The sequence below is a fragment of the Abramis brama genome (genome assembly GCF_963993115.1).
Source record: "Abramis brama genome assembly, chromosome: 15".
NCBI lineage: Eukaryota > Metazoa > Chordata > Actinopteri > Cypriniformes > Leuciscidae > Abramis > Abramis brama.
In genome coordinates this window covers 2,163,704-2,191,323 of record NC_139977.1, presented here as the reverse complement: position 1 = coordinate 2,191,323, position 27,620 = coordinate 2,163,704, and the positions used below count along the sequence as shown (strand labels likewise).

Sequence of the window (27,620 nt, the reverse complement as noted above, 5' to 3'; positions counted from 1 at the left end):
AATCCAAAAAGTTGAACCCTTTGGGTTGCTATAAAAGGGTCATTTAGAAAATGGGTGTGGCCAAATGCACACAGAAGCCTGTAACTCCTAAACAAAAACTCGGGACTTCGCGAAAATTGGTGAGCATATGCGACATATGGTTCTAAACAAGCAAGCAAACATTTATGAAGATCGGACCATAGATGGCGCTATTTACACATTTAATCAGCAAAAACAGGAGGCGTCTAACACCAACCCAATTTTCTTCATGTCTTAAAATATCTTGAATGTAACTCGACACCCTTGCCTCATTTAGTATGTGGGGTTCTATGAATATGCAAATGAGCCCCGCCTCCACTCACTCACTCAGCTCAGAGATCCACTGGTTGACGATCACACGTTGATCTGATTGGTTACAAGGTAGTTTGTGACGTCAGAAACACCAGCGATTTCAAAGCGTGTTTTTGAGACTGTCTTTGGTTCACTGCAGTTTTAAGGAGGAAATACTCAGCAATGGTGTCGACTTATGAATTTACACATATTAAGCATATTAAAAACACCACATAGACACATAAACAACATTAAAAGCTGGATTTTCACCACAGGGGGACTTTAACAAATCAGGTCACTTGCTTCAGTTGAATGTTGCTCTAGTGAGCTGCTAGTGCACGTTCACAATGATGTTTAGTTAGCATGAGAACACTGATATCAAGCGTGCGTGTGTTACTGTCACTGTCACTCTTCTGAAAGCTTGAGACAGTGAGACCCTTGTACACACAGACGCATTAGCGAGTGTCACAGACGCATTCATCAGCCTCGAGACGCCACTGTCACACTGATGCGCTGTGTCTTAAATGTACATTTCCTGAAGAAAATGTGAGTGGTGCTTGCAGTGGTAAAGCTCAGCTAATTTTTGCCCCCTGCGCGCGCGAGACGAGGCTTCTGAACCAGCGCTCGTGACACTCAGTCTCTCAGAAAGGAAGCACATCCGTTGTGTCTGTCATGTTTACGCTCTACATCTGCACCAGTTCTTCTCATGCGTTCAATAAACCTGCCTGAAGCTGTCGTTTCATAGGGGAACTTACAGTGGAAGATTTAACGTCGGTTGGTTTTGTTCTACTAAGAGATTTAAATGTCTACTCTATAAAAAAACACTGGGTTAAAAACAACCCAATTTGGGTTGTTTTCAACCCAAGGGCAGGGTAAATATAGGACAGAACACATGTTGGGTTAATTTTACCCAGTATAATGGGTTGATTTAACCCAGCTTGTGTCGTGTTCAGCGGAGGAACTTCTAACTTCAGGCCGCCGCTTTCACTCGGAGCAGAAATATGTGGAGATTGGCTCCATAACCTGTCCATGCACAATCAGTGAACAGATATATTATATATTATGATTTATAGATACAATAAAATGTAAACAAACCTGTATTTTACCGAAGACATGCACCATTTTGACGCAAAAAAGCCTGCGGTAAATAACTCAATCCCTGGGTTGTTATGTTTGACCCAAGATCTGGGTAACAAGAAAACTATCCAGTTGTTATCCAGATACTGAAAAAATAACCCCCAAAAATCCCAGGGTTTGGGTAGAAAAAATAACCCATTCTTTTTTAGTGCACAATATTAATTATAAAAAAAGTACTGCACAGGGTGGAATGGCAAAAGTTAATATTTTTAATATTATTATGTTTTCAAAATAATATTTCAGGATGCAGTGTGTAATTTTTTCTTCTGAACATTTTCCGTCTGCCATTGGTCAAACAGAAAGATAGCCCCGCCCCCAAACCCATCCCATTGGTTGAGTCAGTATTATTGTGTTTTGATAGTGTCACAGTGTTTCACTCTTCAGGAATGCACTTGAATGGCTTCATACTTTTTATTTTTTTAATAATTAAATCCCACAAGTTTTACTACACGCATCATGCATGTTACATGAAAAAAACCCTCTACAACACAAATATAGTATTATAGCTTCACCAAGTCTCCCTGTGTAATATTTTGTGTCACATGACACATTTCACCATATGAATGGCTCACTATTAGTTGACTCTGCATAAAGTGGACATTGAAAAAAATATATATCACCATTTTCAAATATATGAAAAATGTTTGGGGAAACATCAAAACCATCTGAATATTATATTATATTATATTATATTAAGTAAATGGATGTATTCTTGTTATTGCATTTATTATAATGTATTAGTGGTTTGTTTCTGTGTTTTGTCAAAATAAATTATGCTTTTTATGCCGAATCTGGAGAGATTTTTTGAGATTTTTGTTTTTAAAGTAAAATGTGAATGATCTGTCGTGATGGATAATACACCTGAAGTGTGTTGTGTCTGTCCTGTTTGCAGGCGAGATGGTCTGAGCTCATGGAGGACTGCATTTTTTATGCTGTTTCTGTGTTCAATAAATGTTCTCATATGAATGAACGTTGATTAATGTGTTTGATGAAACCCTGCAGAGACACAGTCGTAGGATTCTGGTCTCAGGCATTGTGTGCAGTGTGTAGCAATCCCCATAATCCTTCACACCAATGTGTGTTATGTGCCTCGCTCACTCCTCGGGAAGCTCCATGTGCTGCGCTCTGATTGGCTGCCTCTGAAAGAGATGATGTCATGCCTCAGCTTCTGAGCCGAGGGAATCGGATGCGCTTTCCAATGCATCCCATCATCAGAGTTCCAGTGCGTGCAGAAGAACATGACGTGTGTCATGTGTGCTTTAATGCCATTGTGTTCCCAGCATTCCTGACTTAATAACAGGATCAAGTGCTTGAGAGGTTCATCTCTTCCCCCCCCCTTTTTTTTTTTTTCTCGCACTCCTTTGTCATGCTCACAAAACACATTAGCATAACGAGTGCTTTTCACCATCCGCAGTGATTTACGCTCGTTTATGGAGTGTGTTCGTGCACAATGGACTTTTCTGATCAATAAAAACGCTTGTTTCCTCTCCTTCTCCTGAGGAATTGAATCCCAATTCAAATGGAAAACAAGGTTATTTTTCTAACCCCATTGGCAGATAATTTTGCTTGTTTTAAGCAAAAACTCACTCACTTTTAATTTTTTTTTTTTTTAAACAAGATCTAGTATCTAGTAAATGCATCTTGATGCAAGAATGTTTAGATATTTGGAGACACTAAGTAAGAGAAGCATGTTTTGCAGTGCAGAAGACGCTGGCCGCTTTCTGATCAATAAAGACGCTCGTGTTTCCACTCCTCCTCTCAGCCAATGGCTCTAATGCAGTCGGCCCATCTTACCCCGCCCTCCTCCCAGCGCAGGTGATGTCATGTTTTCTGCCGGCTTCTCTCTGTCCCTCTCACTCCCAGACGCTCGTCTTCAGCGGCAGATCCTCGATCGATGCGCGAGTCTCGGGTCTCCGGGGAATGCTGGATTCTGCTGCTCTCCACGGAAAGCTCATTCTGGACCAGACGGATGCGGACGCCAGTTTGCATGTAGTTTTGCACATGCCAGTTTATATCCGTCCTCATCCCGGACTCCAGGAGTTCATGAGCTCGTGTGGAGATGAAGTTTTGGATCCTGCAAGGCTGGTGTCTGGCGATGGATACGTGATTCGCTCGTTCTCTGACGTCTCGGCCGGGTCAAGCGTTTATTTGTTTGGATTCTGAGAGGAACTCGCTCTTCCTTTTTTTTTTTTCACTGGAAAGTTTCCTTTTTTTTATTGGGAAATGGCTTTCCTCGTCCGTTGCTATGCCAACTGCCTGCAGCCGTGGTCCTCCAAAGTAAGTGATGTCGTAATGGTTGTGTGTGTGTCGATTGCGTGTGTGTTTGTGCTTTCCTTTTCTTTCTTCGTGCATCCGCTAGCAGGGAGAAGGGAAAACATCTGGGAATCTCGTGAATAGATGAAGGCTCGGATAAATGCTTTGGTAACACTTTACAATAAGGTTCATTAGTTAACTACATTAATTAGCATGACCTAATAATGAACTGCACTTATACAGCATCTTTGTTAATGTTAATTTCAACATTTACTAATGCTTTATTAAAATCTTGTCAACATTAGTTAATGCACTGTGAACTAACATGACCAAACACTGAATGACTATTTTTATTAATTAACGTTAACAAAGATACTATACTAACATGAACTAACCATGAGCATTACATTTGTTATTAGTTGCATACTGTTTTTGTTAATCTTTGTTAAAGTTAATTAAAATACAGTCATTCATTGTTTGTTCATGTTAGTTCACAGTGCATTAATTAATGTTAACTAATGAACCTTATTGTAAAGTGTTACCAATGCTTTTTTTACCAGAATATGATATATATATATATATCAGTGATTTCATTGTTTCGTCAGTTCTGATCACTCAGGTGTGATTACTGTACATTAGATGTGTAAAACAGTCCTACAGAGTTGATGTTCCAACACACAAACCTGTAGTTTACAGATAAACCTGAAGGACTTGATGAGCTGGATCAGGTGCGTTTAATTAACGTTGAAGCTAAGCTCTGCAGGCCTTCCAGGACCTGAGTGAGACACCCCTGCTGTAGATGGCAAATGCCAAATTGCATTGCAAAAATAACCAAAACGTGCTTCTCAAACATTCCCATCTGTCAAACAGATGGTTCCGCCCCCAAACTCGTGTGATTGGTTGAGGCTGCTCAAACAAACGTCATTGTTCTGAGAATGTCAGCGTGTCGGACAACATCAAAACTCTCTGAACATAACACTCAGCACACATTCAATGAGAGAAACACACCATTTGATTGGATGTTGAGAAGTGGGCGTGTCATACAGGAGTGCAGAGTCAGTTATGATGAATTATTATGAAGAATAAAGGCCTGTTCACACCAAAGACAAAAACTATAAAGATAATGATAAAGATATAATGGGAACACTTTACAATAAGGTTCACTAGTTAACGTATAAACTAACATGAACTAACAATGACCAATACATTTGTTACAGTATTTATTAATCTTTGTTAATGTCAGTTCATGTGTGCATTAACTAATGTTAACAAATACAACTTTTGATTTTGATAACGTATGAGTAAATGTTGAAATTAATATTAGCCAAGATTAAAAAATGCTGTAGAAGTATTGTTCATTCTTAGTTCATGTTTACTGAGGTTAACTAATGAACCTTATTGTAAAGTGGTACCGATATAATTCTGAAAATCGTTCTCCGTATTAAAGCATAGCAGATTTACCACCACAGCTCTAACTATCGTTTGAAATCACTTTCAGAGCGATTTTATCCAGCTGATGAACGATAAAAACACTGGCAGCCAATCAGAATCCATCCTGCTGTAACGAGCTCGAGCGTTTAAAGTGACAGACAAGCACGCGCTTAGAGTTAACAACACGATATCGTCCACCGGTGTGTGCGCTGATATAGTTATCTTCATAGTTATCGCTCTTGGTCTGAACGGGCCTTAACATGCGTTTTAAAGATGCGTTTGTGTTTTGATGCGTTAATAGAGGAACTTTCCTTCCTCTGAGCCAGAGAGAAAATAAATAGCAACAGCATCTCTGGACTTCTCTATTCATGAAGTACTGTTGCGTCATGCAGTCGAGTCCAGGCTTTACCAACACATGCAGTCGCTTCAGCCATGATTCATGAAGGGAAACTACTCGAGTCCCGAGGACATGACATAAGAGTCTGACTGGTGTTAGTGTTCATTATGAGGCTCACGGGCTTTTGTGCACGTTCACACTTTACTCTGCTGTTACTCATTCACTAAGACAGAATCAACCCTGAAATGGTGGAGGACTATTTTATGTGGTTTATGTGTTTGGCAGAGTAGGTCTAAAGGGGAAACCCTATCACCCTCGTGTTGGTCAGACACGTTTTAACGTCTTCTGTGTTGCACAGATTAGCAGAAGGAACTGACAGTCTCAGTCTCAAGCTACTTTCTTAATTTCTCCTGTGTCTTTCTTATGTAAATCCCTCCAGTTGCAGAACACGATGCAAAAGTCAACAAAATGATGCATTTTTGTTGCAATCCTACAAAATTTTCCATTCAAATTATTGCAAAAAAAGGCAGTGCTACTTAAATTTGTTGATATTTTAGTGTGTAAAAGAGATGTGCATTAATGAGGACACAAAGTACGAGACCTGTTTGATGTTAGAGAGTTATAAGCCATGAAAAAATAACTATATAGTGCTGACTAACACACACCTGAAGACAACTATCACACATTTAAATGGTCAAATATTCAATTCAATTCATTTCACATTTATTTGTTTAGCGCTTTTCACAATACACATCGTTTCAAAGCAGCTTTACAGAAAGTGCATGAGTCCACTTTACAATTTACAGTCTGTTATCAGAGGAAACTAAGTTATGTATCTCAGAAATGTACATATACAAAATCACAGTCAGCTAAAAATTAATTAATTCAAACAATGTAATAATTTAAGGCAGAAACAATGAGCTCATTGAAGTAATGAATACTTGTTTGTTAAATGATTATGACAGAAAATTATACGCAAAAATGCCCATCGTGTGAAGTATTCACTTAAACACAGTTGTTAATGTCATTGTTAAAGTGAACGTAAACAGTTGAGAAAGAAAACGCATGTGAATCTGTGCATTAGATCTTAAAGGGATAGTTCACCAAAAAATGAAAATTAGCCCATGATTTACTCACCCTCAGGTCATCCTAGGTGTGTATGACGTTCTTCTTTCAGACGAATACAATCGGAGTTGTATTAAGAAATGTCCTGGCTCTTCCAAGCTTTGTAATAGCAGTGAATGGTTGTTTCTGTTTTGAAGTCCATAAAAGTGCATCTATCATCATAAAAGTGCATCTGTCCATCATTAAAGTGCATCTATCATCAGTGCATCTATCCATCATAAAAGTGCATCTATCCATCATAAAAGTGCATCTATCATCATAAAAGTGCATCTGTCCATCATAAAAGTGCATCTATCATCATAAAAGTGCATCTGTCCATCATAAAAGTGCATCTGTCCATCATAAAAGTGCATCAATCCATCATAAAAGTGCATCTATCCATCATAAAAGTGCATCTGTCCATCATAAAAGTGCATCTATCCATCATAAAAGTGCATCTATCATCATAAAAGTGCATCTATCCATCATAAAAGTGCATCAATCCATCATAAAAGTGCATCTGTCCATCATAAAAGTGCATCTATCCATCATAAAAGTGCATCTGTCCATCATAAAAGTGCATCTATCCATCATAAAAGTGCATCAATCCATCATAAAAGTGCATCTATCATCATAAAAGTGCATCTGTCCATCATAAAAGTGCATCTATCCATCATAAAAGTGCATCAATCCATCATAAAAATGCATCTATCCATCATAAAAGTGCATCTATCATCATAAAAGTGCATCAATCCATCATAAAAGTGCATCTATCCATCATAAAAGTGCATCTATCCATCATAAAAGTGCATCTGTCCATCATAAAAGTGCATCTATCCATCATAAAAGTGCATCAATCCATCATAAAAGTGCATGTCCATCATAAAAGTGCATCTATCATCATAAAAGTGCATCTATCCATCATAAAAGTGCATCTATCCATCATAAAAGTGCATCTATCCATCATAAAAGTGCATCAATCCATCATAAAAGTACTGTCCATCATAAAAGTGCATCTATCCATCATAAAAGTGCATCAATCCATCATAAAAGTGCATCAATCCATCATAAAAGTGCCCATATTTAAAGCTTTATAGACTAAAATAACTAGCTTCCGGCAGACGGCCTACGCAAGTCGACTAACGCCACAAGAGTAACGGCCCACAACACTGACGATGTGTGATGTAGATGTAGGAGTAGCGTAAGCTCTCACGGTTCAAACACACAGCGCTGGGCAACAAACTCAAGCTCCGCCCACATTTCTCTTTCAAAATTGTAGTTTTACATTTCTAATTCGTGACTGGTGTTTTGTTGTGCTCTTTCCTCTGCGCGTCCGCGTTCGTCATTACGTTGTGCGTCGGGTCAAGTGTTACTCTTTCGCCGTAAATCGATGCGTACAGCCGTCTCCCGGAAGCTAGTTATTTTAGTCAATTATTAAAATATTGATATTTAAAATGTATTTTTAGGTGTATTTATACACCTAGGATGACTTCAGGGTGAGTGAATCATGGGCTACTTTTCATCTTAAAGTGAACTATCCCTTTAAAGTGACAGCAGCCTAATAAACCTGCTCTCGTCCGTGTCATTAATGTTAATCAAAAAACAAAACAGAAAGAAAATCACACACTGCTTTCGACTGTTTCATTTTTGTAGCTTTAATAAGGATCAGTATATTATACAGTAAAGAATATTAGGTGTTTTTTTTAAATATTTTTTTGTACCTGAATTTTTCTTTCTGTTATGTATGACTATTGTACATCTAGTGTAATAATATGGTAAATGTGGTATACTAATTACAAAAATAAAATTCCCAAGAATTTTTCCACAGAATTCTGGAAATTTCAGCCACAGAATTAGTCATTTTGATCGCACAAAACAAACAAGCAAAAAAAACCTGTGAAAGTCTCTAGAGATTTACCGTCACTCTGACTAATGTCTACTCCGACGAGGATATACAGTCTTAAGGGTTTGAACAACATGAGGCTTAGGTGAACTGAGATCAATTTAATGAAGATGGGTCAAAGGTCATGTTATTTTATAGGGCGGACTACCTCACGATATGATGCATATCACGGTATAGATCCTTAGAGATCATGATCAGATGTTTTTTCTGTTTGCTTAACACATACACACATTTTCTTCGGTCTCCATTCGTGGTTGTTGATGTGCAACAGCCTCATAGCGTTCCAGTGATCCGATCTGCGCTCATGACGTGCTGTGATATGTCCGAGCTGGAAAATCTCCATCATTCATAATTCAGGAGCCGATAATTGGCCTTCAGCTTTGTGTCTCGGCTGCACTCTCCGGCTCCATTAATGTCCCGGGGTCTGGCCATCTTTGAACTTGGCAGCCTATCGCCTGGCAATGTTATTAAAGGCTCTCTGAAAGCCTCCAGCAGACATTTCCCCCTCTTTACTGTCCATGGACAAGTGTCAGTGTTTGAGCTCTCGGATATCAGGTGCTCGGTCTCTCACGGCCCCTACTTTAGGGGCATTAATGCTTCCATGAAGAATCTTTAACATCCATTGAAACTTTCCATTGGATTATAGTGGGAAAAGGGTTCATTAGATTAATAAAATGTTCATCGCTTGTTCATGTTGTTCATAAAAATGTTCATGTTGTAGTCAAGACCACCTAAACCCAGACTAAGTCAAGACCAAGACATTTGCATTTGGACAAGTGTGTGTGTTGAGACCAAGAAAAGACTAAGACTTTGAGGGGTTGAGACTAAGAGATACACATTTACTGCTTGGGAAATGTCTTATTTAATCAATAAATACAGTAATACAGTGTCACACTTCTAGGCAGTTTTAGACGTTTTGATGAGAATACATTTGATATCACGCAAGTCAGTGTTATTTTAATATTATTTAGATTCTATTATAGTTTTTTATTAGTTTATAGTATAGTATATCGTTTTTATTCGTTTTTATTTCAGTTTTATTTTTATTTTACTTCAAGTAATGAAAATATATTTTATGGTTTTAGTTTTACATGACTATAATAACCCTGATGCAAATGGATATCGTTAGTACCAAGTGACTGTAGAGTGAAGATACATGGGAAGATGCAAATCCCTGATACATGATTTACAGGAATATCATCCTGCTGGTGTTTAACACAGTTTAGCCTGCGAGTCGTGACATGCAAATCCTTTATTACATGCAAATGCTTGAGTGGCGTGTTCAGCCTCCATCAGGACCCCACGTGCACCATTTCTTGACACTCATCTCACCCAATGGGAGAGGCGTGGAGGCTCTGACCTTTGTTTTTGTTGTGTTTTGCCGATGGTCACGCTTTCACTCATAGATTTGCTCTCAGTCAGCAGAACTGGCGAGGAACAGGAACCTTCAGCTCGCTCAAAGTGCAGGCAGCGCTTGCCTTGACTCATAATTTAGCGATGGAAAGGAACGTGTTGAGGCTAATGCTGAGTGTATTGATCCTGATCAACTGACCTTCCTGTCCACATGACACCCTAAACCTCCCAGGATAGAGCTGCTAAAAGCTCTCAGCATCTGCTTGGATGATATTCAAACGGTAAGAGTCGCCACTTAATGATGGAGCACATCTTTTATTTGGCCTCGCTGTGTGGAAGAAGAGGATTATATATCGGGCATTCCCTTGCTTTCATTCCTCAGTCCCTACATCATTCCTCTATAAAACAACTCCCAGCGTAACGACAGATGGGTTTGGAGTGTGTAGTCGTGCTTTTACGACTTTGTAATTAATGTAACGGCCAGTTTACAACAGGAACGAGACCAACCACAAACCATTCGCAGACAAAAGGCATGATTATGCTGCAGTTCGCTTTGGTTTTCCATGTCACCCGTCTATAATGGTGGACAGTGTTTACTTTATAAAGCCTCCTGAGATCAGGATGCATCTGTGATTCACGTCCTCCTAATTCACTTGCATTTGGTCTCAGTGCTGGGCATTATACCGGTTCATAACAAATACCGGTGTTTATTTTTATTATATGAATTTTTAATATACCGCAATACCGGTGTATGTTGCTTTAAACAAGGTTGCGCGACACTGTTTGAGAGGGTCTTTTCACTGTTGCACGTGTGTTATTAAGCGGTGAAGATGGAGAGGTATATAAATTGATAGCTGTCAAATGATATTACAGTGTTTCCTATACATTGGTTCACAATATCAACACTGGCCGCCACTAACAGATTCTCCAGAAGGCTTTGACATCGCTGAATAAACACGAGCACTGACCGCTTCAGTCTAAACGCGGCGCGGGTGTTTCTATATGAATGTATGTGAAGGGAACTGACTGTCTTTAGAGAAGTTTCGATGTTATTTTCTTTGAATCCTTCTTTATCTTTCCTGATAAAGCAGCGTTTATGAGCGATATACTCCTACAGCGCCTCCTGCTGGACCTCTTTATAAACACTGCAAACCTGTATTATATTAATACTAGTGTGGATGTTTCTACAATATTCACTCATGACAGTAAAATAGGGCATTCTGAGTCAGTCTACTGCAGTATTTCCTCTCCTCTCCTCTGGTTAAAAAATAATAATACCATCATATACCGTGAAACCGGGATAATTTTGAAAAGTACCGTGATGTAAATGTTTGGTCATACCGCCCATCACTAAGCTGCTATAGTGCAGAGCACTTGAAGGCAGATCAGCCGTTATCATGAGGTCATACAGGTCTGACATTGAGTGTGTCTTTGTAAGGAAGGTGCTCTGTTTACATTGGTCACATGGTGTAGGTCGGCCCCTTGTTTGACCCCCCTGACCAAGGTCCCGCCCATACTCCATCTCCTGCATACTCATTCGCTAACACAGCTGTCAATCATGACTGTACACCCGTTTTTATTTCATCAAATCATTTAAAATACCTAAAATGACTTGAATTGATTTGAAAATCACTTATTTGAGGTGTAATAGAATTTTTGGGTTTGGATCACGCTCCATTCTATTACGTAGAGTGTGTGGGGTTTAAGACCGGTACTGCAGCCAGCCAGTAGGGGGCAATCAAAACACTTTGGCTTCAGAAAGTGTGTGGCACACTCGCCGCCTTCTCGTATTCACGTGATTCTTGCAAATCTCTGAGCATTTTTTTATTTATTTGTGTGTTGGTGTGTTTTTATATGATTGAGTCTCTGAAGGGAACTTACTGTACAGAAAAGTTTTAATTGGCATTTTCTTTTCATGTTAACTCTGTATAATAAGGTAGTGTTTTATTAGTGCTGCTTATATACATGAAAACCAGTTCTGCTGTTCCACCAGTGCCACCAGTTACATTTCCATTTAGCCTTTCTGTCATTTTTGTTTAGAGCAGTTTTGTAGGTTTTAAAGGTTTGTTTTCCACCGGCCCTGAGTTTGCACATTGACTGTTGCCAGTGCTTTTTTCTCCCTCTTTTTTCTGTATTATTTGAAAAACTGAAGTGTATTTTTTATTGTGGATATCCCAGTTGGGATACAGGATTTGCAGTTAAATGTTGATTATATTTTGGTTGCATTTGTAAGTTAATAAAAATATAACTGGTCGTGTAAAATAGGCACATAATATCAATATATCCCTGAATCGTAATCGTATTGTGGCATGTTTTGAGGTACCGGCAAATATCATAAGTAAGGGATAATGTAGATCCGGCCGGTTGTTATCTCAGAATAAACCCTGACGGGGTGATCAGGATCAGGTCTTCATCAGCCTGAAGGGGTTTATTCTGAGATAACAACCGGCTGGATGTACATTATCACACTTATCACACGGATATTTGCCACATAAGTAAATAATAAGACACGAAATATTGATCTGAGTCGAAATATTTGATTAGGTTTTTAAACGTAAAGCTTCCGCGGAGAGAGCAGTTTCAGCGCGAGTTCAAACTAGACGGATATTTAAGAGATACGGTATACAGTCATACACTTATTACACTGCATTTCAACACATAAATAATTATGGGGATTAGAGATATTGATTTCAGATTAAACTGTTTTAAAACCGTACCTGTTTGTATCTTATAATCCAGCAGTGTACAAAACAATAGTCGTAAAATGGCAGCATCTGCGTTTGTATGAAACGAGAGAGAGCGAGTCCATGATACTGGATGACATAATTAAATAACTGTACACAAAATATTGATTTGACTGAGTTTTAATATAATTTATCAGCTCACCAAAAGGAGAACTTCCTGTAACCCGGATGAGCCTGTGCTTCTGTTCTCAGAGGTTGTTATCTGGGAATAATATACCGCTGGATGGAGCGATTGACCAATCAGAATCAAGCATTCCACAGAGCCGTGTAATAATGTAAGAGAACCGATGCCGGATCGTATCGTGACAAAACGTCCAATTTACACCCATAGTGTTTAGGGGAGTGTGTGTTTGTATGTGTTCAGTGTTGTTCAGGTTCACTGTGAGTGTATGCGTGTGCTGCAGACTCTCCTCTGCTGTAATAGCATTAAACATGCGCAGTATTGATCATAGCTGCACGCTGCAGCTCGTTTAGGAGACGCTAGCTCCTGGAGGATTAGCGCATCTAACATCTAACGAGAGGCCACATCTTCACACGAGCCTGCCTAATTCATCAGGTCATCAGGACACGCTTCACTGACCCCCGCAGGACAGCAAACACTCACTACATCAGCGTGTGTGTGTGTGTGTGTGTCCAGCTGTAGAGAACATCATCACACACACTCTCAGATCAGCGCTTCATTTACACCCCCAAAAAGTTGATTATTCTATTAATTCAACATTTGATAATTCACTGTTAATTCAAAAGTTGCTTTTTGAGTCATAATTATTATAATTATCATTTAGGTGGAGACAAGTGACTGTTAATAAATATTTGTATAAGTATTTTATTCAAGATATTCGTTCAAAAATGCAGATTCAAACAGTTATGAAACAAGGGAAGTCTTTATGAGTGAGTCATTGCACCGTTTATTATGGAAGCTCGTTTCCGCCACAGAATAAAACATTTTAAAAGATTTTTTTTTTAAGACTTTTTATCTCACAATTGCGAGTTTACATCTCGCAATTCTGACTTTATTTCTCAGAATTGCGAGATATAAAGTCAGAATTGCGTGAAATAAAGTCGCAATTGCGTGTTATAAAGTCAGAATTCTGACTTTTTTTCTCGCAATTGCGACTTTATATCACGCAATTCTGACTTTATATCACATAATTGTTTATATCTTGCAATTCTGACATCTTTTCTCAGAATTGTGAGATATAAAGTCCAATTCTAAGAAAAAAGTTTTTTTTTTTACCTCAGAATAGTTCTGTCCTCACAATTCTGACTTTATAACACGCAATTGCGACTTTATTTCTCAGAATTGCGACTTTATATCTTTGTGACTTTATAAAAAAAGTCACAATTCTGACTTGATATATCGCTATTGTGAGATAAAAAGTTGCAATTATTATTATTTATTTATTATTCAGTGGTGGAAACAAGCTTCCATAGTTTATTCAAACCATTATACCAGTTTAATTTATACCTATATTGTATGTGTGTGTACAGTAAGTGCACTGACTGTCGTTCACTCCGAGTGGGAGTGGAGAGACTCGCATGCCGTTATAAAGGCCCTGACACACACGCCAACGGCTGGCCGGCGGTCAGTGTCGGGATGAGTGAGCGAGTCAGTGTCGGGATGAGTGAGCGAGTCAGTGTGTGAGAATGAAAGCAAAAGTGATTAGAGGGAATTCCCCCCATTTTCCTAAATGAAATGCAGGCCCTGCCCAGACTTTATTAAGAGTGATGATATCTCATTATCATCACAAGCCTATTAGAATATAATAATAATAATATATTAATGTAACTCCAAGACAGATATTGCTCTATTAATACAACTGCCTTGTAAAATAAAAACATAAATATTGACAATTATATTAATTAGTACTTTACAGTAGTTTAATTTCTTCATTTGTTTGATTTAAACCCTAAAGCTTTTATTTTGACGTAAAAGAGATGTTTAAGTGTCTTTAACAACAGTTTTGCAAACGCGTCTCATAAAATGCTGTAATCTGTTTCCAAAACACAATGTTAGAGATCTCTTATGTTGCTTTGAGAAGTGTCTTCAGCTCATTGTGAAACTGGTGAGATAGATTGAACTGATTCATGTGGATGTGAAGTAATGTAGTGTTGACAGTTCTGCTTTCACTGTGTTCATCTGGAGTTCAGCTTTCAGGGGATTTTTAATCTACCATGATGACCCATACACAAGAAATGTATTTGAAATATATTTTCAGAATATATTTTTGGAATATATGCAAATATTTGAAATTGGCCCAATAAATATATTTTAGTTAAATATATTTTGAAATTTAAAAAGTCAACATTTTCACAAAAAAACAACACATTTTCAATTTATTTTTTAGATAGACCACTTCAGCTGTGGATGTGGGCGTGGGAGAGCAGTGCTCTACTTCACCCACCCACATTTTTCCTACTGGTCGGGAATCGAACCGGCAACCCTTCGGTTACAAGCCCGAAGCCCTAGCCATTAGGCCACAGCTGCCCCGTAACTGACTTTATTGGCCTAAAATGACAATTTTATGTAGGAAACAACACACAGAATGCAGAGTTTTACAGAATTTAATACAGATATTTAATAGTGTGTGTATGCAGTGTTAGACACTGAGTTCTATCTATTGTTTAAGTGCACTTCACTGTTGGAGTATCATTGTTATACTTGCATAATAAATATTGTGCATATTTTCAATATTTAAATGACTTCAGGAAAGATGTCAATAAAACAACAATGAATCTAATAATTGCACTTAGTGTTAGGTACGTGCCACCTAATATGGCCTAATAGTCCTAGGAAAGCAACTATCTGTCATTTTACATTGCAGTCATTTAAATGTAAGTACAGTATTTATTATAGCTGTGTGTCATAATACAGTAGTGAAATATGGTAGCCTACTGTTGTGTATTGGGGAAAAGGTAGAGGAATTACTATGATCAAAATACATTTTCGACCCTTCTTTAGCAAGCTAAACATTTTATGACCATATATTTTGTCATATATTTTACATTACATGTTATAAATGTAAATATATTTCACACTTAACATCATATATTTTTGTTATATTTCAGAATATATTTCAAAATGATAAATATAAGTGGACAACGTCAATGTATTTGGAATATATGCCACATATATTTTTGACACTTTAAAATATATTTACATATATTTCTTTTGTGTATGGGGACATTCATTTACGCCAAACAATTCTGCTTATGACTGACAGCTACAGTCAAACCAAAGATTATTCAGACACCAGATATCATTTTTTGATATTATTTCACTAGTGTGATCAGGACACTATAGTTCATTTCTGTAAGTGAGGAGAGCAGAATAAAGTGTGACATATTATACCCAAACACTCTTCACACAGCGACTACCAGTGACATTTATAAACATTTGGGACCAAATATGATTCAGACACTTTGACCTGATCATGTTTTGCTGAAGTGTTTTGCTAATGTGATCTTTTTACACACAGACTGAACAAAATCAGTCTTTGGCTTTTATTTAGTAGTTTTTGAGGCCAGTGTTTTCATGTTCAGTGTTTTGGTGTTCCCGTGAGCATGTGATCTGAACAGTAAACATCAGTGCAGGGGTGTGTCGTCCTCTCGAAGCGATGCTCGTTTTGAATGTTGTTGTGTCTAGACGCGAGTGCGGTGGGACGCATGAATAATTCACTGGAGTTCCCACAAGGACAGAGTTATGTCTTATAAAGCTCCTTCTTAAAGAGCTGCAGGATGAGTATCTTGCAGGATCACAGAGAGGCTCAGGTCACACACACACACACACACACAGATGATTTGCCCGTGCGTCACTCATGTGTGAATCGAGGCGTCAGGCTGATGTGGAGGCAGAGCATGCATTCATATTTAATCTCCAGCATCATTAATAGAGACCCTCGGCCTGGCGCTGTGTGTGTGTGTGTGTGTGTGTGTGTGAGAGCTCAGTGAGACTGAAGCAATTAGCAGCACCTCTCGTTTGCCCTAATGCCATCATTAGGAGTGACGGATAACCTTTACACAGCTGAATGAAAGCCCTGACGCACCGACAGCTCCTCTCAGCCTCTCTTTAACTCGAGTGTGGCCTGATGAACAAGTGCTTTCGCTTCTGGATGCAAAATATGTCAGCAAAATATTCTACAATAAGGCTAGAATTATTGCTCCACCTTTCTAATCCTAATGGACACTCGTTCATCGAAGTGTGTGAAGTTAAACGTAGATGATCCTTTATGTGAAATGGAAATACTTGTGTGAATTTATATCTTTTCCAGGTCAGTATCCAGCTGTGCTCTGAGAAAAACGTGTCTCAGACGCATTAAACAACACACACATCTGACAGCAGGCCACGTACAGTAGGGTTATGATAGAGTTTGAAGAGCTTAAGATAAAGCACGTCTCATGTTTAAGTAGGGCAGGGTATCATTCAAACATTTTCAATATCAATATCGATACTGATATCGATACCATGACTCCGATACCAGTTCCTGAACGATACTTTTTACAATTTTATGCACTGATAATGTAATATCAGAGGTTGTAACATTAATGTGAAGAGGGGAAAAGGCAAGGCAAGTTTATTTATATAGCACATTTCATACACAATGGCAATTCAAAGTGCTTTACATAGAATAAATTTAAATAATAAAAAGAAATAAGAATAATTAAAACAGTTTAGAAAAATAAAATAAAATACAGTACAGTACAAACAGTCGGACGAACAGTGGCACAGTGCTCATTCAGTAAATGCACAGCTAAACAGAAGTGTGTCAAAGGATTCTTAACAAGAAAGCTAAACTGTTAATGCAGCCGGCCTTAAGGATAAGCACACTTTACAAGATGCCTAGTTTAATGCGAGTTAATTCCATTTTTCCCGTTTTAATTTTTCTGGATCCCATATATATATATATATTTTATTTTTTTTCTGTTTTAATTTTTTCTGGATACTTAAATTAAATTGTATTCATCAAAAAGCATGCTTAATTAATCGAAATCATGAAACTAAAGAGCAATTTATTAACTGTTTAACAAAAAATTACATTCTTAATGGTTTTTTTTGTCAAATTCCTTTTTTTTTTTACCCAGTTCTGTGCTTTCCGTTTTATTTTGTCGATATTCCATTTTAATGGTTTAATCAAAAACGTATCTAATTAATTGAATTCATAAAAACAACTTTATTTAAAAAAACTTTATTTATTTATTAATTTGTATACAATAATTATAACAATAACATCTGACAGCAGCGCAGGCCTCGCAGGTTATGATTTAGTTTGAAGCGCTTGATGTTTAAGATAACTTCGATCTGACAGAAGCTCCTTTGTTATTTTTTAGATGTGTTTGCAACATCAAAGTATGTCGATATAAATGATATAGGCACCAGAAGTTCTGCATGTGAAGTGGTTAAAACAGTGCTGGACCAAACCCAAGATTCTCGTTACGAACACGTTGGGCCCTATGAAATGGAAAAGGGACAGACTGTCTGCATCACACTTTAATTTGAGATCAGTAAACTCCATCTTACAGTACATGTTCGTCATGTTTTCTGATCATCTGTGCTGTTTCAGATCGAGAAGATTAAATAAAACACTGGGCAGAAAAAGTATCATTTTAAGAGAAAAGGCTCAGATTGGGGGATTTAAACTCTTGACATCTGGCAACCGCGAGCAGGCTTGTTAAAAACGGTCTGATATATTTTGTTGAAGAAACTCTATCGGCACACACACGCTCAAAGCTCTTCACTCGTCACAGTTCTGTTCCCTGAGACTTTTATTTTGATGTTCTTTGCATTTCTGTGGTTCCCTGTGTTGAGTTCGTTTTTTATTTGGTTCACCTGTGTCCTGTTAGTTATCCGTTTCGGTTTGCCTTTGATTTCTCCAGGGTTTCTTTTGTTGCAAATAGATCCTCAACTCAATCTCTCTCTCTCTCTCTCTCTCTCTCTCTCTCTCTCTCTCTCTCCCTCTCTCTCTCTCTCTCTCTCTCTCTCTCTCTCTCTCTCTCCCTCTCTCTCTCTCTCTCTCTCTCTCTCCTCCGCACACCATGACATCACTATAACACGCCAAAATAAAAGTTTGGTTTAAGTGGAAGAAATGATGACATAACTATTATACAGCCGAGTTTAGCACCCAGTAGTGTGCCTGATCTAAAGCTGTTCTCACGATTCTTAATGTAATCGATCAAATTTAATTCATGTAATAATCTTTTATTTTTATCCTGATTATTTATATAGTATAGTAGTATCCGTTTTATAAATGAGATTTTCTGACCAGATTCGTTCATTAAGTGTGCTTTACGTGTGTTTGAAGTTGGCGTGTTTTTCCTCTCTCGTGTTCTCAGTCCTGCTGATCCAGACAGGGTTGCTCATGATTTGCATTATAAACGATGTCCTCAACTGCTCTCTCTTCCTGTCTCGTTTGAACAGCTTCCTGTTGACCTCAGCAAGATGCACCTGACGGACCACCCCCCCCAGCAGATGCACATGCCTCCCAGCCAATCAGGATGCAGCATCGCCAGTGACTCGGGGAGCAGCAGCCTATCAGACATCTACCAGGTGCTTCCTCTTCCTCCTCTCAGTCTGAGTCCCAGTGAAGATCGTGTGCACAGTGAAAGTGATAACATGCACGTTTATATTTCAGAAAACTGAATAGAGGCAATAGTCTGGAAGCACAAATATTATTTATTATTATATTCTTTATTTCAGACCCATGGGTCCATATCAAGAGGGGAGTAATACATACACACATATTTTTACAAACAACAGACAAAATTTAAAAAACATTCAAGCTTTCATTCCAATGAATGTAATATTATTTAAGACCATTATACATACATTATACAGCAATACATTTTTTACTGTATTTATTAATGTTTGTTAATACAAATCCAGCTGTTCATTGTTTGTTCATGTTAGTTCACAGTGCATTAACTAATGTTAACAAATACAACCTTTGATTTTAATAACGTATTAGTAAATGTTGAAATTAACATGAACTAAGATTAATAAATGCTACAGAAGTATTGTTCATTCTTAGTTCATGTTAACTAAGGTTGTGAACTAATGTTAACTAATAAACCATACTGAAAAGTGTTACCTAATTTTCATATCACATTCTCCACAACAAACCAAACAATAAAAAAACAAACTGTAATAACTATTTTAATAATTTCATGTCAATAATAAATTAAATAATGAAGACATCACTGACATGTTAACTAAAAATATAATGAATATGTAAAACAGTGTATATATTACACCAGACTACACTGTTCAACCATTTATATCTGTAACTTGCATATTTGGCACAAATTTGAATCCCCAACATTAATCTTATTCTTAAAAATGCAAGGTATATTTTGCACTCTTTACATTTAGGGGCAATGGGACATGAAAAGAAATTGGTCCTCGTTTCGCTCGCTTCTAAGTTTGGACGTTTTTCTGCATGAACAACATTTTTTAATGATGACTCAAAAGAATCACTGAATCTGTGTTATGAGTTGAGTTCTGCTTCCTCTCAGACTTCTCTCCTCTTCTATTGTTAGATTGATGATCATTGATCATTTTTTGTAAAGTGTGTCTTTGTGATGCTTGGGTGAGTAGAAAAAACTGTATGCAAAGGTTTTTTTCTGATGGTCATAAATAATACAGTATAAAGATATAAAGGTCTGTCATGAGTGCAAGAACAGCTTCTTCAGGATTCTCGTGCTTACACACACACACACACACACACACACACACACTGTATATACTATACTATGTATCAGCGTCAGTTATTATAATGGCTTCTGTTTTTATTTGACACAATGTAAAGGCAAATATCAGCCGTTAAGCGACTGAACGCTAGTGGGCGGAGCCTATGGAGTGATGATGTGTAACTATTGGTCGATGTCTTGTTTTGGAGGCGGGCATATGCAAATATATTTGCCTGTGTGACATCACAGTTCCCAACAAGTTGTTTTAGGAGCTTGTTTAAATAAATCATTTGTTTATAATGAGGAGGATGTTTTAAGCTCTGAAACTTGCAGGATGTTTTAATGCTGCAAAGAACTCTTAAAGGTCAAAAGATCAAGGCAAATGAGATTTATCGTGTCACGACCCCTTTAAATGTTTGTCTCAGTGCTCAGGTGAACGACACACTTTCATTAACCCTAAACACAATCACACAGACACAGAGGTCACGCTTCAATCTGATCTGAAGAACTCTTACATCAAGGCAAATGAGATGTCTCATGTCAGGACTATAATAATATAGTTATTAATAGCTGTTATTAATAGCTATTATATAGCTGTTAATAACTCCAGCGCTGCTCTTGGTTCACGACAGGAAAGCATTTATACATCACGCTGGACCCTGATATTTGCATTCAGGGCATGAATCTGTGAATCACATGTAAGCTCTCAGAAATCCCTTCTTCTCGTTCACTAAATCGGTTAAGCAGAGGTCACATTGACATTAAAGAGAAAGGATGTGCTGAAGAACATAAACCTCATGATTTCTTTTCCTAAGACTGAACAGCCACAATCACTGATGTTTGTTCAAATCACTGAACTGACTTGAGCTGAATAATGACACCACTGTCTTTTAGAGCTGCTTTACAGCAGAATTTGAATGAAGTTTGCATCATTGATTCTGATATTTTCCTGTTTATTACAGGGTGTCCGCTGGGTCTTAAGAAGTTGATAAATCAATTTACAGAAAATTAAGGCCCTTAAAAAGTTTTAAATGCCATTTTACACACATTGAATTTTGTATCATCTTTTCATTTTCTATATTTGTACAAAGATTTGAATTAATTTGTCAATTTATTCTCTTGTGCTTCGTTTCAACCCTTCTGAATTATGTTGCATTGATAATGAATTATCACTAAGACTAAGTTTAGTTGAGCTATGTTACAATCAGTAAATGTAAGTTAAAGTGTCGCCGATGTAACCGGTTAAAACTTGAAGTGGCGATGAGGTCTTAAAATGTATGGAAAGAGTCTTAAAAAAGGTCTTAAAAGGTATTATAAAACGGTTAGTTCCAGTCCTTGATTCTGATTGGTCAATAGCTGTGTTTTATTCACAATAAACCGCTTCACCCAACGGTTCTATGTATCACTACACAACACCCCTAGCAACCACTCTTAGCAACATAAACATATGTTTGTTTTGTTTCTCATTGAAGCTTATAGAGTATTGTGAGAGATTGAGTAAGTGTGTGTACCTGCTTTTACAGTAGATTTAGCATTTTCCTTCAGGTCAGTCCTATATTCGTAATAAAATATCTGTTTGAATGTCCACTGCGATATCTTGTCCTTTTAACAGTTAAGGGTTTTCCAGTGACACGCTAGTCATTTATCAGTTGTGTCTTGCTTCTCCGTGTTCACAACAATTTTGAGTCATTTAAATATAAAAGTCTTCTCTACTGACTGACTCGCTCATAAAGACAGTCTTTGCCGCCATCTAACGGTGAAATAATGTGTGTAACTTCTGTTGCTGTTCACGGTCAGGGACTATTTTTTGTCTTCATTTTCATTCGATTTTACTTCATTATGATTATATAGTTGCATTGATACATATTTTTTGGCTTTAATATTTGTATTGTGTGGCAACCGTTTTATAAAAGCAACAGGTACTCGAGGCTAGTGCTGTATCGTGAATAAGTCACGGCTGATTAACAACGCCCTTTAGCCGTGACTTATTCACGATCACCATACAGCACTAGCCTCAGGACCTTATAGCGTACAGAAACTGAACTCCTGTATATACCCTGCATGAGCTGCTTTGAAAGCATCTGTATGGTGTGCGGAGCTGTAGAAGTAAAGCTTGACGTGTTCCTCCACAGGCCACGGAGAGTGAGATGGGAGACGTGGATCTGTCGGGTCTCCCCGAAGCCCCAGTGGACTCTGAGGAAGAGGAGGAGGATGAAGACATCGAGCGCTCCTCAGAGGCTCTTCTGGGCCGAGATCTGGTGCGCGAGTGTCTGGAGAAGGAGCCGGTGGATCGCACCGACGACGACATCGGTAAAGCGAGAACACACAACAGGCTCTCTCTAGCCGCGTTTATTTGAGCAAAACTTTTGTGATATTTTCTAAATGTCGATAAAAAACTATTGCGAAATGACGGCGTTTCCATTAACTGATGTTATGCGACTGAAACGTGATTTTGTCCTCTCTCGATTCACGGTAAGTCATTCCTATAATAATGGCAACATGATGTTTGTAGGTTTACGTGTATCTCAGCCACCGCACTAGACATTATATTTAGTCGAAGGAGACGTAGGCGTTTTATTCAAGCATTAGTGCCTCATTTCTGCTTCAAGATCTTAATTGTGACATTTCTTAGTGGTTTAGAATCTAGTATTCCTGTAATTATTTTGTCTTTTATGAATATAAAGAGGACATATGATTAAAATCAGACTTTTTCCGTGTTAAAGTGCTATAATCGGGTCCCCTGTGCTTCTACCAACCCAGAAAGCCGATTAGATTTCGCTCTCCTTCTGACGTATGAAGAGGATCTTATCATAATATTACCGGCCCTTAATCTGCACGTTTACACACACCAGCCGACATTTGGTTTCAGAAGCGACGACAGAGACCAGTTCTAACTCGATGAAGATCCAGCAAAGCCTGAAGCTGTTCTGTGGTTGAGCTCAGACGAGCACTGAACACTATTGACCAGAACATGTCACCGCTGTCTTATAAAGACCTCAGGAACTGTGGACACTTGTGGAGAAGTTCAACATGATGATGAGATGATCAGTGTAACTCCACAACAACTACAGAAATGTCTCCACTAACATTCAGAAGCTCTTCCTGAGTCTCTCCGTAAGGCTGCACTCGCTCCTGGTGACTCTGGGATTCTGGATGAGTGAGATTGGCCTGTTCTGTTATTGCTGGAGTTTCTGAAGCTCCTGTAAAGACTCCGCCCTCTTCTGAACGGAGGCGGAGCTAAAGCTCATTTGCATTTAAAGGGACACACACAAAAACGGCGTGCGACAAGCTATAATAAATGATCTGGTATTTTGAGCTGAAATTTCACAGACACATTCTGAGGACACCATAGATTTATATTACATCTTGTGAAAAGGGGCATAATGTCACCTTTAAATGGCAATGGTTTGTTAAAAATTATGTTTGTTTGGTGGAATAAATTCTCTCTCGCTCTCTCTCTCTCCCTCTCTCTCGCTCTCTCTCTCTCTCTCTCCCTCCCTCCCTCCCTCCCCCTCTCTCTCTCTCTCTCTCACACTCTCTCTCTCTCTCTCTCTCTCCCTCCCTCCCTCTCTCTCTCTCTCCCTCCCTCCCTCTCTCTCTCTCTCTCTCTCTCTCTCTCTCTCTCTCACACTCTCTCTCACACTCTCTCTCTCTCTCTCTCTCTCTCTCTCTCTCTCTCTCTCTCTCTCTCTCTCTCTCCCTCTCTCGCTCTCTCTCTCTCCCTCTCTCTCGCTCTACAGAGCAGCTCCTGGAGTTCATGCATCAGCTTCCAGCTTTCGCGAACATGACCATGTCAGTGAGGAGAGAGTTGTGTCGAGTCATGATGTTCGAGGTGGTGGAATTGGAGGGGACCATCATTCTTCAGGACAAACAGGAGGTAGAGCCAGTCAAGCCAGTTACTAGCAGACATACTGATCACAAAGCTGTTTTACTGACCTCTTTCCGCGGTTCAAACACTGATTGATCCATTACATGAGACGTAAGTTGTTCTGTATCTTTCATCATTCCTTCTGATGTTCACTGATGTTTATTTGCTGCTGTAACTAGTAGAGGAAGAGATGAACTGAGATCTGGCACACATTAAAGAGACACAAACACACATTTATTGAGTGAAATTAAGATTAAGATTAATTAACAAAAAATTCAACTGAAGAAAATATAAAAGCAAAGTTTGCATGCTGTGGATTGTTTCAGACAGTGATGACAATCCAGAGACGAGTGTGTGTTTTCTGAGCGGTTTTAAAAGAGTGTGTGCAGTCTGTCATGACGGACCAAAAGAATACACTGTGAAGCACGTCATAAATTAGTTTAAAGGGGACGCTCAGCCATGTTAGTTGTGTGTGCGTGTGTGTGTGTGCGTGTGTGTGCGTGTGTGTGTGTGTGTGTGTGTATGTGTGTGGGCTACAGTGAAGGTCAACAAGACAGACGCTCTTTCTTCATGAGAGACAGAAACGCAAAGAGATGGTGCAAAGGTCAAGAAGCAGATTCACTCGTAGACACACACACACACACACACACACACAGTTTTTGGCAATGATTTCCTTCCTTCATCTGCATTTCCTGCAGCGGTATTACTTTATAATACTCATCTTACATGTGTGCACTAGTGTGTGTGGTGATCTGAGTGTGTGTTATGATCTGAGTGCACTAGTGTGTGTGGTGATCTGAGCGTGTGTTATGATCTGAGTGCACTAGTGTGTGTGGTGATCTGAGTGTGTGTTATGATCTGAGTGCACTAGTGTGTGTGGTGATCTGAGTGTGTGTTATGATCTGAGTGCACTAGTGTGTGTTATGATCTGAGTGCACTAGTGTGTGTGGTGATCTGAGTGCACTAGTGTGTGTGGTGATCTGAGTGTGTGTTATGATCTGAGTGCACTAGTGTGTGTGATGATCTGAGTGTGTGTTATGATCTGAGTGCACTAGTGTGTGTGATGATCTGAGTGCACTAGTGTGTGTGGTGATCTGAGTGTGTGTTATGATCTGAGTGCACTAGTGTGTGTTATGATCTGAGTGCACTAGTGTGTGTGGTGATCTGAGTGTGTGTTATGATCTGAGTGCACTAGTGTGTGTGGTGATCTGAGTGTGTGTTATGATCTGAGTGCACTAGTGTGTGTTATGATCTGAGTGCACTAGTGTGTGTGGTGATCTGAGTGTGTGTTATGATCTGAGTGCACTAGTGTGTGTGGTGATCTGAGTGTGTGTTATGATCTGAGTGCACTAGTGTGTGTTATGATCTGAGTGCACTAGTGTGTGTGGTGATCTGAGTGTGTGTTATGATCTGAGTGCACTAGTGTGTGTGGTGATCTGAGTGTGTGTTATGATCTGAGTGCACTAGTGTGTGTGGTGATCTGAGTGCACTAGTGTGTGTGGTGATCTGAGTGTGTGTTATGATCTGAGTGCACTAGTGTGTGTTATGATCTGAGTGCACTAGTGTGTGTGGTGTACTAGTGCACTAGTGTGTGTGATGATCTGAGTGTGTGTTATGATCTGAGTGCACTAGTGTGTGTGATGATCTGAGTGTGTGTTATGATCTGAGTGCACTAGTGTGTGTGGTGATCTGAGTGTGTGTTATGATCTGAGTGCACTAGTGTGTGTGGTGATCTGAGTGCACTAGTGTGTGTGGTGATCTGAGTGTGTGTTATGATCTGAGTGCACTAGTGTGTGTGATGATCTGAGTGTGTGTTATGATCTGAGTACACTAGTGTGTGTGATGATCTGAGTGTGTGTTATGATCTGAGTGCACTAGTGTGTGTGGTGATCTGAGTGCACTAGTGTGTGTGTTATGATCTGAGTGCACTAGTGTGTGTGGTGATCTGAGTGCACTAGTGTGTGTGATGATCTGAGTGTGTGTTATGATCTGAGTGCACTAGTGTGTGTGGTGATCTGAGTGTGTGTTATGATCTGAGTGCACTAGTGTGTGTGGTGATCTGAGTGCACTAGTGTGTGTGGTGATCTGACTGTGTTATGATCTGAGTGCACTAGTGTGTGTGATGATCTGAGTGTGTGTTATGATCTGAGTGCACTAGTGTGTGTGATGATCTGAGTGTGTGTTATGATCTGAGTGCACTAGTGTGTGTGGTGATCTGAGTGTGTGTTATGATCTGAGTGCACTAGTGTGTGTGGTGATCTGAGTGCACTAGTGTGTGTGGTGATCTGAGTGCACTAGTGTGTTATGATCTGAGTGTGTGTTATGATCTGAGTGCACTAGTGTGTGTGATGATCTGAGTGTGTGTTATGATCTGAGTGCACTAGTGTGTGTGGTGATCTGAGTGCACTAGTGTGTGTGGTGATCTGAGTGCACTAGTGTGTGTTATGATCTGAGTGTGTGTTATGATCTGAGTGCACTAGTGTGTGTGATGATCTGAGTGTGTGTTATGATCTGAGTGCACTAGTGTGTGTGGTGATCTGAGTGCACTAGTGTGTGTGGTGATCTGAGTGTGTGTTATGATCTGAGTGCACTAGTGTGTGTGATGATCTGAGTGTGTGTTATGATCTGAGTGCACTAGTGTGTGTGGTGATCTGAGTGCACTAGTGTGTGTGATGATCTGAGTGTGTGTTATGATCTGAGTGCACTAGTGTGTGTGGTGATCTGAGTGTGTTATGATCTGAGTGCACTAGTGTGTGTGGTGATCTGAGTGCACTAGTGTGTGTGGTGATCTGACTGTTATGATCTGAGTGCACTAGTGTGTGTTATGATCTGAGTGCACTAGTGTGTGTGGTGATCTGAGTGCACTAGTGTGTGTGGTGATCTGAGTGTGTGTTATGATCTGAGTGCACTAGTGTGTGTGATGATCTGAGTGTGTGTTATGATCTGAGTGCACTAGTGTGTGTGGTGATCTGAGTGCACTAGTGTGTGTGGTGATCTGAGTGCACTAGTGTGTGTTATGATCTGAGTGTGTGTTATGATCTGAGTGCACTAGTGTGTGTGGTGATCTGAGTGCACTAGTGTGTGTGGTGATCTGAGTGCACTAGTGTGTGTGATGATCTGAGTGTGTGTTATGATCTGAGTGCACTAGTGTGTGTGGTAATCTGAGTGTGTGTTATGATCTGAGTGCACTAGTGTGTGTTATGATCTGAGTGCACTAGTGTGTGTGGTGATCTGAGTGTGTGTTATGATCTGAGTGCACTAGTGTGTGTGGTGATCTGAGTGTGTGTTATGATCTGAGTGCACTAGTGTGTGTTATGATCTGAGTGCACTAGTGTGTGTGGTGATCTGAGTGTGTGTTATGATCTGAGTGCACTAGTGTGTGATGATCTGAGTGTGTGTTATGATCTGAGTGCACTAGTGTGTGTGTGGTGATCTGAGTGTGTGTTATGATCTGAGTGCACTAGTGTGTGTGGTGATCTGAGTGCACTAGTGTGTGTG

The 27,620-nt window shown here is 39.1% G+C and overlaps 1 protein-coding gene across 18 annotated transcripts in view; it reads left to right on the top strand.

Moving 5' to 3' along the window:
- Window positions 1-27,620, top strand: part of rapgef6 (Rap guanine nucleotide exchange factor (GEF) 6) — a 162,844-nt gene that overhangs the window by 87,162 nt on the left and 48,062 nt on the right. For all 18 annotated transcript variants that reach the window (XM_084137834.1, XM_084137846.1, XM_084137842.1 and 15 more), the window contains 3 exons: window positions 18,987-19,115; window positions 22,387-22,564; window positions 23,995-24,131. In XM_084137834.1, the coding sequence (XP_083993960.1) occupies window positions 18,987-19,115; window positions 22,387-22,564; window positions 23,995-24,131 (444 nt within the window). The remainder of the gene's footprint in view (window positions 1-18,986; window positions 19,116-22,386; window positions 22,565-23,994; window positions 24,132-27,620) is intronic.